The 12,833-nt window shown below is 37.1% G+C and overlaps 1 protein-coding gene across 1 annotated transcript in view; it reads right to left on the minus strand.

Moving 5' to 3' along the window:
* Nucleotides 1-627: 627 nt before the first annotated feature.
* The window catches only part of SNX7 (sorting nexin 7), a gene marked incomplete at its 5' end in the record, with an annotated part of 29,996 nt that continues 17,790 nt past the window's right edge, over nt 628-12,833 (minus strand). The window contains 2 exons of the mRNA XM_082484050.1: nt 628-1,029; nt 8,817-8,969. Of these exons, the coding sequence (XP_082340176.1) occupies nt 949-1,029; nt 8,817-8,969 (234 nt within the window). The 3' untranslated portion in view covers nt 628-948. The remainder of the gene's footprint in view (nt 1,030-8,816; nt 8,970-12,833) is intronic.

Below are 12,833 nucleotides of genomic sequence, written 5' to 3' on the forward strand. Positions count from 1 at the left end.
ACTACCAGGGAGAACAACTGCAGGAATTACAAGTGCAGACTGACAGACCTTTTGGGTGGAATAATTCAATGACTGGAGCACTTGAATGCATATTGCGTGACTGAATCAGCTAATAATTTTAATGCAAAACTCTCTTTTCCTTTCTTATCCTTTTCACTTTCACACTGGCTATCCAAAGAGGGAGGAAGTTAAGGATTACAGGAAGGGCAGCCATGGGAGTAAAGGTTTGATCCTGCAAACTCCAAATGGAAGCTCTTGTGTTGGCAGGATCAGTGCTGCAACTAACAACGTATTGTTGTAGAAAGTCTATTTTGTGAACTGTCAGTTTTTCTTTATCCTTTAAAAAATGTCAAATTGAAGATGTTTAATAGACATGTAAATACTGAAAACAGAATTAACAGTACTTTAAAGCGGCATTAATCTCACAGAACGTGTTCGGCATCTTTCTACACCACGTTGCCATCGGGTGACTAGCACAATCTATTAAAATAATCCTAAAGAGCTCCTTGAAGACTATGCTAGCTGATTTTACACGTACAGGACCTTAACAAAGAGAATATAACAAGCATGCTGAAATGCCAAAATACCTCTTAAAGACTAGGACACAAAATGGAGGCAAGCTTTCCTTATTAAACTTTTTATTAAAATTGAGCTATTTTTACATATTTAAAATACTTTATATCCAAATTATGCAATATTTATGAAAACAATTGTATGCAAACACTTGCATAAAAATATGTAAAATCACAGCTAAGCAATATAAAGCAATATATAGCATGTTCCAAAATGTATTTCAGGAATAGAATACCTGAGTTTTCAATAAGCTGGTTTCCTGCATTTCACTGATTTTTAACAGTTAAATTTAATAATGTATCTGATCTTGTATAAAGCACTTCTTTGGTTGGGAGAAACTGCATGGAAAAGGCAGAGATCGAGCAGGGATACTACTCAAGGCCTGTCTTCAGAATCTTCTTCCACATGAAGATCCACTGTTTGAGATGCTAGGAAGGACTCCCATGTAGCAAGGCACTTCAAAAAAAAATCACACAGATACATATGAACATAGCAGAAAAATTTCTGTAACACTGGTAGCCAAGGAGAAAAAGAAGAAGAAAATTAGCAGAATACATACGCATTGTCACTAGCTGCTTTTGTGGGACTATGGTAAGAGCAAAATATGTTTTCCTAGGCAGCTCAGTGATACATAAAATGTTAGCCAACATGCTGAGTGAGCTGTAAAGGTCACTTTTACGTTATGACAAGCACAGTGTGAGCATCATCATTGTATGTGTTAGCATGGAAGATGCTAGCATTAATTATGCTCTTCTTTAATCTCTGCCTTTAGTTACAGGCAAAGATTTCTTCCAAATAGAAAGCGCACTGTCAGGCACAGTTCCCTTGTAATCTCTGTGGATTCCTATTGTATACCCAATTTTCCTTCCAAGTTAAATTAAAACAGTTTTTTTCTAAACACACAGTGAACTCGTTTTTCCCCTGAGTAATGAGAAAGAAATAGGACCAGAAAGGTGGAGGGGATGACGATGACACTTTGTCATCCTTACAACAACAAGTGGCATTTAGAATTGTACAAATTATTTTTTTTATTTGAAGCACCATGACTCTAGGCAGTAAAATGGAAAAAAAAAAATAGTATCTCCAATGTCGTTGGTTCAGTTTGGCTTAAATGAGTGTTGGCAGCTTCGCAAACCATTATAAATCACAGATTAGTGTTGAGAATCATGGCGAGGCTATCACTAGGTAACCCGTGGTGTGCTGGTGCTTGTTACCCAAAGTACCAGGTTTCTACTAGGTCAAGTCTGTCATTAGAACAGGGCAGTCAAACTTATGCAATAATTTTATTGTTTTGATGCTAGTGAAAAAAAACCAAACACCTAGAAATCGAAATGTTCTAGTAAAATTTTGACTTACACACTCATAATCTATGGCTCTTGACAATGCAGCTTATCTACTACTTACTATACATAGTTTTTTTCATTAAGAGTCTGAAATATTCACAGTAAGTAAGTCTTCTGAAAATTCTCAGGAAAGATCTTCTTTTATATTAAAACCTAGACAGCATAATGCATTTATTTGAACTTTGAATTAAATCAGTACCCTGAAAACAGCATGATTTCCTAAGTGAAAACTTTTGCCATAAGCTATTCAGGCCACAGTAATTTGCTATGCCCAGCTACAATGAAGTATCTAGCATCCATCTGTCATTGCTTAGGAGACATGGAAAATACGCTAGCACTCACGCTGCTTGAACTTACAGCCACCTAACTCTGTCTTATTAGACCTTTCCAGTGAATGACTTCAAAACTCTGCCATTAAATATGTAGATTTAATCATGTTACATTAAAGAGCCTAGGTCCTGGTATTATTGCCTATCTATGTGCAAGTAGATGAGTGGGAGGACCTAATAGTTATGAATAATATTAAAGTATAAGCTCAAAGAGCAGAATGAAGGAGATATGCAGGATGACCAGAGTTGGGGAAATCCATGATGACACAAGGACGCAGAACGAGGGATACCAATAAAATTATGGGTGACAAAAGTAACAAGAAACAGCAAACAAAAGTCAGCAGTGATTAAGTCACTGAAGACATAGAAAAGTAGAAGATGTGGGTCTACAAGATAACAAGAGAGTTTAAAACACCTGACTGACCTAAGAGATCACAAAGAAGAAAGTATGCCAGAGCTTATTTCTGCATAGGTTTTTGATTGTTATCAAGCATGTTAGAGACTGTTCCTGTTATTCATATATTGTCCCCTGGACCTTTAAAGTTTGATCATTTGTTTCTCCCCTACTTCATGTGACACTGCGGCAGCTGAGTCTATCTGAGATGCTTGAGCTGGAAGGTGGCACCTTGGGTTTTAAAATGTCAATGAGGCAGCTGCTCGCAATGTGTCTGCACCATGGCACTTGGACTCAGATTTCTGTCTGCTAGAGCCCAGCCTGGATTACCATCCTAGAAAGCTGCAAGGCACATCTGTTTTCCTAGGCTTTTTCTAGGTGTGGGACAAGGAATGATCACTGTTTCTTGAAGATTCTTTTGTTGGTAATGACTGACTTTTTTTTTCTGAACCATAGTTGAATTTATAAGCATTTAACTCCATGTTTTGTAATTCTGTAACTTCAGTAATGTGAATTAAAATACATATATCAGCACTGGCTGGAATGTAAAAATGGCTTTCTGTTATCTTTGCAACACTGAGCCAAACTGCACGTGTTAATATGCAATCACAATATGTTGGCTAACCAGATAGATACACTCTACTGAAGTCTTTCCAAAGATGCAAAGCCATTTTTTTGAGTTATGCAAGTTCTTCAGTATTTAATTTATCCTCGTTTATATAACCAAAACACATTTTCCAAAATGTAAGAGCAATGGTGGCTCATTTCACTGTCAGACATCACAGCGCCGCTACAGCTGACAAGTTTTATAATTAACCATACCAAAACAAAACTAGGTCTCTGCGCCTTAGGCTCACGATTTTTACATTGTGAAGCATGAACTGCATAAACGCTATTTCGTTAGTGATGTATACTTCAACATTATTACAGAATGATTTTACTTCATTCTCCTGGGAGGTTGAAAATGGAGATCTAAACAGAGGATCAGCCAGCTTTCACAAAGGAGGCAGAAAGGGGAAAAAAAGGAAAACCAAACCCAGGAAATTAAATGTGCACGCATAGGATTGAAATTCATAATCCAATTACTTGTAAAAGCCTGGCAGAAGACATAAAAAAGCCTAAATGCACAGAATGAAATAGCAAGAGCTTAAATAAGGCTACTTTGCCTAAAATATTCCGATTACTAGTGCAGGTCACACATCTATTCTGCAACATCATTTTTAGAAAAAACAGCAAAAAGGTTTTCATATAGACAATTGCATATCTAACTAAAAAAGAGATCTGAAAATAGAACGTGTAGTAGGGATAACAGAAGCAGTGTGTTGCATGCCATGTGTGTTTCTGTTCCAGTTCCCTGTTTTTCATGGTTGATACCTTAAAAATATAATTTATGATGGCATTTTCTGGAGTAGAATCTGAAAATCAAGTCTTGTGTGTCTGAGGGAGAGAGAAAAAATACTTTCATAGTTTCTGGGTGCAAGGAAACAAAAACTAGAGTGCATAGAAATAGTGATTCCCACTAGAAAAAAACATCTTCCTGAAAGTGTTTAAAAGGAATTTTTAGGGCTGAAGTGAATGAGGGTTCAAAGATGGATCCTGGCTTTGAAGTGACATGCACAGAGACAAACTGGCTCAGCTACGTGCGAGCTTTTGAAAACCACATGAAGTTTGTAGCTAAATTCCCAGGCATTGCTAAGGTAGGATGTGATCAACATGCATGAGCAGCTAACTTTTGCTCTACAACCAAATGACTAGTTAAATGCATCACTATAGAGGCCTCTAGGGCAGACAACAAATCTCATCTATTTTTTTACAGCTTATACGAGATAAGGGCTTTGGATTTAGAGGGAAGTTGTTGTAATGGGGAAGGAGTATTGTTTTGCCCTAATGAATCTTTTGGATTAATTTATGCCTGTACAACAATGTAGGTCACAGAAATAAACTAAGATATTCTTGAAATAGTTAAGAAAATCGGGAAATTATTTATATTTTTGGAAAAGAATAAGCTGTGTCAATACCAACAAGAATCTCACTATATCAAAGATAACTTCAGCTTTTTGTCTGATTAAGCTTCACAGGTTTAACAGGATTAGTTTGACATGAGAAAAATAAAATTAGAGGCTACGCTTTAAAACAAAGGCTCATCCATGCACAAGAAAAAACATGTTATTTCAATGCCAAAACTAATTAAATATCATCCTACAGTATGAAAAAAAACCCCACTCTTCCTACATTTACTAGACTGCCTCACGAGCAGCAGAAAACCAAATTCTGGTATATTTGCTGGATTTATAATGTCTAACTAGTCTTTGGATTGGGCTGCAAAATCTAGCCACTTATTCCGATGTTTTTTTCTGAACAGAATAGGTTAACAAAGTTCTTTGATGAGAAAAATTAAAGTGTTTCTTTTTCTTTTATGCCGTTAATATCCTAGAGACTATAGTAAACACAAAAGGAAAAAATTCGTAAATGTTTAATTGCTCTTTGAAGCCAGAGTTCAACACTGCCTGGTTTGGTTTTGCTAATTTGCACCAGGAACCCTTCAGACGTGCTAGCTAAATAATGCTAACACCACCACCACCAATAACTTTGTATCTTGTTTTGGTTTTAGTAATGCTGCATCTTTAGGGCTCTGCAGAATATCTATACCTAACTTAATGAAAATGCTCCTGGTGATAATCAGCTTTCTCACCTGTAAACTCCACCCTGTGGACAGGTTGCGATTTCAACTGTTTGGCAGATGCTTCTGGACTAAGGTGTGCTGTTTCAGAGAACAGCGACACAACTAAGGCATGGGGAAAAGGAGTGAAATAAATGGGACAGTGTGAACACATACTTCATTCAAGAACTTTTCTCTGTAAGGCAAACAAATTGATGCAATTTGCTTCAGAAATAGGGGTACAGTTCTGTATGTTTAAAAATTAAAACCTTTTCAAACTGTTTCAGAAAATCCTATTTTAGCAACGCACTCACAGTCAGTATTAATACAGTATGTTATTGGCTTTAAACCTGTGTGAAATACAGAGACACTTAAGCATGTATTCAACTCTTTTCCAGAAGCAAAGTAAAGGAAGTAGAGAAGTCTCTGAACTCTTGAGACCAGCTACAGGAATACCAAATGATTGTTCAGTCACGGTAATTCTTGGCTACTAAATGATGTTATATTTTAATGTATTATAACATAGCTTGTACATTATCACAGCAAAGCCTTCATTCTCATAGGTCTGCATAGGAGCACCCTGTAAATTTGCAACATGGGGCTTTAATTAGTGTCTTTGTTACCACAGCATTGAGAGACACAAGAGATTGGTGATTCCACAGCTGTAGAAACAAAGGAACACTTCCTATTCAATTATATTAAATCTAGATAGTCGGTAAACTGGAAGGCTACAGAAATACCTCTACTTGTTTTGAATTAGTAAATCTGGATAAATATAATTACAGGTAACACTTTAAAGTAGCACTTCATGTAACATGAAAATTAATTCAGCTTAAGGGAGTCGTACTCTTTTATGCTAGCTAGGTGATGCTTGACAAGTTGACAGCAGAATCCTTAGGCAACTACAATTAAGGAGAAATACAAACAAATGTAAGGTCATACTCTCTATTGTGACAAAGAGGAAAGAACATTTTAGAAATTCTACTGTACTTTGACACACTGCTATGTTGTACTTTATCACACTGGCTTTAGTTCTATAGAGTCTTGAAGTACTGTATTCTCTACTACAAAAGCCACCAGAAAACATGAGATGTCCATCTCTCATTGCTCTGTAGTTCTCAGAGATTTAAGGAATGCAGAGAATGGCCACTAACAGGAATGATGCCTGGTTAGGTTGTGTGCCTGGGAAATGAAGTCAGCAAGACTGGGGAATAACGAGGAGCACCGTGAAATAGTGCCATAGAGAAGGGTATGGGACATTGCTCGTGGAGAAGCAAGAATAGTTGAACTGGTGGGGGTAAAAAGCTGTGGAAAGGAGGAGCAGCAAGCAGTGCCTGAGTTAGAAGGTAGGAGATGATTCCTCATAGGAAACGGACAGAAGAGCTGGGCAACTGAATCATATCCATGGTGCCTGGGAGCAGGCAAGAACAAAGATGAGAGATGGTACAGGAAGAAAAGGCTTCGTAAGCATCAAATGGTGTATCCAAAGCATGAACGAGCAATTTAACTTCAGACATGTGAGAGAACGTTAATGATGCAAGTAACGACTGAACAAGTGAAAAACACTAAGAGGCACTGTGTTTGTGCATGAGTTTAATGAGTGAGACTCAAACTGTTATCTTGAAGGTAGGATTTTGTTTTCTACTTAAAGTATAAAAATCAAATTCTGATCCTCAGGTTTCTGAGGTTCCCTTCTTGAAGTTTCACTTCTAAACAGCAAAAGCAGATGCCAGGGCTGCTTTTTCTGCTGTTTTCAGGAGTGCATTATGCACTTGTAGTTTGTAATATAAGGGCCTCTGACAGTAATCACATCTCCAACAATTAACCATCAGCATTAACCACAGGTCTCAAATAAACATGCATTTTTAGATCAAAACTCCCAATCTAATATTAATTTTAGCAAATTCTCTTGAATGTCAGCATTAAAATAATGATTTTCTGATAAAACAGAAAAAAAATGGTAAGCCCTCACTCTGCAAACAAGAAGATTTTATGCGGATTTCAATATTCAAGAAACGCACCAACAAAGAATAATGTCTCAGTATAAACCGATTTGTCCGGTATTCCAGAGGCTATTTAAGAGGAACCACTGGCAGTTAGAGAGATATCTGAGCCATTTTCTGCAGTTTGTGACTTAATGATAGCTATTTCATGTATAGCACGAGCTTTGGCATTCTGAATTAAAATTCTAATTCAGCAAAAAGCATTTCTAGAAGGGAAAGGGAACCAAAGAATTATTTTTGTGTTTTAATTTAGCTAATAATTCGGTAACAAAATATTCCAATATATTTAGCATCCTTTTAACACACGTATTGCTGATATAGAAGTCAGAGATCATCAATAACTGAAGAAAATGTGAGAGGATGCCAAAAGCTGGCTGCCTGATTTCAGAAAATATTTTGATCTTAATATCTAACAACAGATTGTCAATGTCCATGCATCTCACAGACTGTATGTTAATTAATTAGACGTGATGATCAAGAGCTCTGTCTTTTCAATTATGTTTTAACAAAATGATTTGTAAAATCAGGACACTGTCATTGGCTAACGGGCAATCCATAAAAAGTTCTAAATACAGAATTGGAAGTTACAGATGTCAACATATATCTGTGAAAATTACTAATTTATTATTAATAGATGGCTTAGTGTATTCCATTTTTTTTTCTCAAAATAAGAAGAAATTCTTTAAAAAAATTCAAGACATTCAGGATATTTTCAAAATATTTTCAATCAAAACATGTTCCACATGAAGAAACTTCACAGAATGCTTCATGTATTTTGTTATGTTTTCAAGTTCTCTTTCTTAGTATATATTCTTGTAAAAGGGAATTCTTACTAAGAATATTAACCATGACATTTGAGTTGAAAATAAAAATCTAATTTCAATCACTTTTCTTTCTTTCTGAAGTAGTAGGTTTCAATTATAAAAATATTCAATTTAGTAATTGTATACACTTGCAGAATATGTATTTTTTGTTGCAAAGTGTAATAAGCTTTTCATATTGACTTCTTAAAATTGTATTGTTCTTCTTTATCCTTGTAAAGTCTGATTATTGCACGAAAGACAATTCCTTAGAGAAATAACAACGATGACTTCCTGAATGTGCTGTCTGAAATGGAATCACATTTGAATGTTTTCCTCATACAAGATCATTTACACAAGCTTGAGCTTTCCAGAGGGCTTCTTCATGCAGTTATAGCAAAAGGTTTCCAAACTGAAATACAGCAGCTGACATTGAACCAAAAAATACGTTCCAAATTGCTGTGGTTAGTAAAACAAGAGTGCCCTCTGTCGATGATGAACTCAGGATCAACCACTTGGGCACAAATAAAATACGTTTCACTTGAAACGTGTCAAATTAAGGGTAACTGCCTCCCTCTTCCTGCAAAAGCTGATTCTGAAGTTAACACAGGTTTGAACTAAAATTCAAAAATTCCTCTTTAAAGACAACCCATGTTCTTCTCCACTGAAATAATCAATGAAAAAATAACATTGCTATGACAAAGTGTTTTTTTACCTCTTCATAATAACGGAGATTATTCTCAGCCACATTAGTGAACGTTGATCTCATATCACACTGCATGTTTTGCTTCCACCTGTCCCAATCTGCTTTCAGAGCATTATTGGCATATTCGACTTTGTCTTCAAGTTTCCCGATCTCTTCTGAGAACTAAATATGAATTGTAAATATTAAAAATATTAGTAAAGTCACCATTTCAAAAGTGATTGAAATCAAGTGATTGTAGTGCAGACAAACAGAACTGCAGAACCAAGGCTGGTATTTAACTTAACGTAGAAAATAATTTCCTGGGGATATATTTAAATTTTATTCTTAATGAATAACTTGGTACAATTTCTGAAATATTAATAACAGAAATTCTAGACCAGAATTAAAGTGTTGCTGGAGATATTTTCATTGACTGAGAAGTTACAGACTCTGGCACCTCTTCACTAGCACTTGACAGTAATGCATCTAAATAGGAAAATATAGAGGGCTCTACTAAAGCAGAATCAACTACATAAATTAGATTTGGCCAGAAAAACTGACAAAACCCTGACAGAACCTTTGATAACCTACGGAGAAACCAGAATGGGGAGAATACAGCAGAAATCAAAAGCACAAACTTTCTGATTTCTTGCCCGTCACCTTGCCATCTTATCTTGTGGAACTAACCTCTGTGTGACCATGTGAGGGATGGAGAAATACAGAAGCAGGGAAAGAAATTAAACCAAAGGACTTCTGCAGAGAAGAAACCCTTTCACAGCAATCCAGGATCAAAAACCTTGAGGGCTGTTCTACAGACATTATTTTCTTCTAATTACTGTAGAGGCACAAAGTGACTTTTCAGCTAATGGGAATGAGTAAGTGGACAGAGGCCCTCTCTTTAATGAGTCTTCTACTCTTCTCAATAATTTTGTTACCTATTGTCATTTGCTAATCAGCTGTGTCAGCTCTGGCTGGCACCCAGTCACAGAACGAGGTACATCTTCTGTAGCTACAGTGCAAATCCATCCGCTGGGACTGCACAGCGCCTGTCTGCAGCAGGAGGGAGGTCGGGCACAAACACCACCAAGAAGGATCATCAAGCAGGAAAAGTTAATCTCCTTGTATTGCTTCCATTGCAACTCAGGTCCCACACACCTTCCTCTTCTTCCTCGTATTCTGCTGTCAGGCGAGTTGTTGTTTCCTCATACAACACTCCTGTAAAGTTGGATGGCTTCTCATGCTTTCTGCAGTGCTGGTGCTTTCATTGATATGAATTTCACGATTCCAGGATTAACTTCCACGATTTTCAAGGAATGCTTAGGCTACTGGCAGAATACAGACATGCCAAAATTCAGAGAAGAATGTGGAGAGTCTTGGTGCGCAGCCTCCAGCTTGGACCATGCAGGGAAGACAGTGTTCCAGTGCAACAGCCGGCAGTGCTGCCGCCATCAGACATGAACTAAGCAGCACTGCCTGAAATCGTGACAGAACCTGAGCCCAGCGCTTAATTCACAAACCACAAATCCCGATTCAGTTTGACGTACTAGAATCCTTCAGCTCTTAAGTAGCCAAAAACTCCTTAGCTAGTAAAACTGAAAATTTCATCTGAATGGATTCTCCACATTCCACGGTACACAGATGAATAAACATTTTTAGTTAGACTTGATTTCTACACTGATTTTCCTGGCCACTCTTCTAGATTAATGAAATACCAGTTATTAGTCAAGAACAAAATGCAAAATATTATTTCTACTTTACTGAAAAGCCCAAGATCAATTATCTAGCCAGACCTGTAATCAAACTATGGACAAGGGTAATTTCAACAACCAACACTGTATTCAAAATGAAAAGGTTAATCCAAAGTTCAAGTGTGGAGAAATTACCTTTAAAGGAATTACAAACAGCTTGGATTCAGTATCTTGGGCATGTCCCAAGTTAATTGCCTTTTCTTCAAATACCAAAAATGAATGCACACAGAATACTGAAAATGGTTAATATTTTTAGATGATTTAGAGTAGGAAAGGCAGGAAAACCTGCTTTTGCAAGAAAAAAATTCTTATATGGGAATAGGCTACACACATAAAGAACAACTCTGACTTGGAAGTCCTGGCTGCAGCAGCTTCCCCTTATCTCGTTCTTCATATCTTTGACATTTATTTTACAGTTTGTTTTTTGTTTTGTTTTGGTTTACATTTATTTTATACATTTGCATTTATTACATTTACATTTATTTACATTTATTTTACAGTTTGTGTGTTTCTACAGTCTTGCCTTTTCTAGGAACTATGAATTTCTTCCACAGTGTAGTCACAACGTGATGGAGACAGGCAGACTCTGTTCTACATCCTTGCCTGGATATGCGGTTTAAACATCACCTTGAAAGCCCAAAAGAAACTGTGTATTGTATCAAGACAAGGGTTGGACTTAAGGTCTAAAGGCAGCATTAGGCCACACTTCATCTCAAGTAGAGAGGCTTAAGATGTAGTTTTTCACAATTGAATAGAAACATAAATGCCACCCTCTTCGGCTGCCATGACAGCAGAAATCAAAGAATGGCTCGGTCTCAAAAAAACCATCTACCTAGTCTGTTCCTCATTTACAAGGTGTAAATTGTTACAATTTATCCTGCAAATGAAATATGATTCTGAATCCATTTTCTCACATTGATCTCACATCAGTGATCCCCAGAGAAGGACAGCATGGTGCTAATCAGGCATCGGACCACAGGACAGGAAGGTGGGAGCCAGACACTGCTAGGGCAGAGCGCTACCAGACGTGAACCAGTGCAACCTGTAGCCAAAGAGCCTTGGCCCAATAGCCAAATTATCTAGTAAGTGACACAGCAGTTTACACTATCTCACTATGCAAAACAGCATGAATTTCTGTCTGCTATATTAATTGATCCTACAGCTTTGATGATACTGACCCTTTTTAGCCTGGAGTTAAAACATAAGATCTATTCAGAATGTGATAGATTCAGCATTTCATCTCTTTACTACTCAGTTTCAAGCCTGAACACTAGAATTCTTAAGTTCACATTTAATGCTTATCTGGTGCTGTCAGAGCACATTCTACCAACCTTTTGTCAGAATTACTGTTACCAGTAGTGGCAGTACCAAAACTGTTAAAAACTCACAAACCACAAAGGGTTGCACTAGCATTGCTGTGTATGCCTTCAGAATGGAGTATGGGAATGATGGAGCCACAAACTCCAGCGTCTTTACAGCCAGAGGTGTTGAGGTAAGAAAGGTTTAGATAAGCAGGAGGACACCAAAGTCCTCCCAAATATCTCTGACAGCACCTGCATCCAAAATCAGTCTTCAAACCTTCCAGACCCACCTTCTTCGTGGACTAAATTTTGGAGCAAGAGACAAGATTTTGGCTTTTTAGCAGTACCACAAGCAGCTTTCTAAAAGTCTGGTGGCAGAAGCACAGCTCAAGAAAATGTTTATTCCCCAGCCAATGAGCCTGACATCTCATAAAGTTTAATTTGCGATTCCAGCCTATTTCAGCTGCACTGACCTTGGGGACATTCTGTATTCTCCTGCTGTATAACCTCCTGTTTGTTAAATCATTTAAAGTTTGCCGTGACCAATGCTAAAGATCTCACAGCCTTTTATCAGCTCTAATGACAATCTGAGATTCCTTATCTACGGTGGAAATGTATTTCAAATGAGATTAGAGTTCATGCCACTCATTGTCAGCAGAACTTCTGGCTACTAGATTGCACTGACAAGCTCAATCTGACATCTATGAGAACATTAGAAGCTACACGAGTTCTGCTTAGGAATAGAAATGTGCCAATACAGCCAAACTCGGTGTTTGACACCAATTCCAGTAACAGCAATTGTGTTATGACCACTTTTTATTCTGAAATCAGTCTGGTTAGAAATGTCAGCAAAATATCTCAACACATAATACAAAGGAAAATATAGTAAAAAAATGATTATGAAAACAGTTAAAAGTTACCTGAATGGTTAAAAATAGCAGTACACCATTCTCTGTGGCCAAACTATCATTAATAGAAAAAGCCTTCACATTCTAATT

Source organism: Vanellus vanellus (genome assembly GCF_965231255.1).
Source record: "Vanellus vanellus genome assembly, chromosome: 5".
Lineage (NCBI taxonomy): Eukaryota > Metazoa > Chordata > Aves > Charadriiformes > Charadriidae > Vanellus > Vanellus vanellus.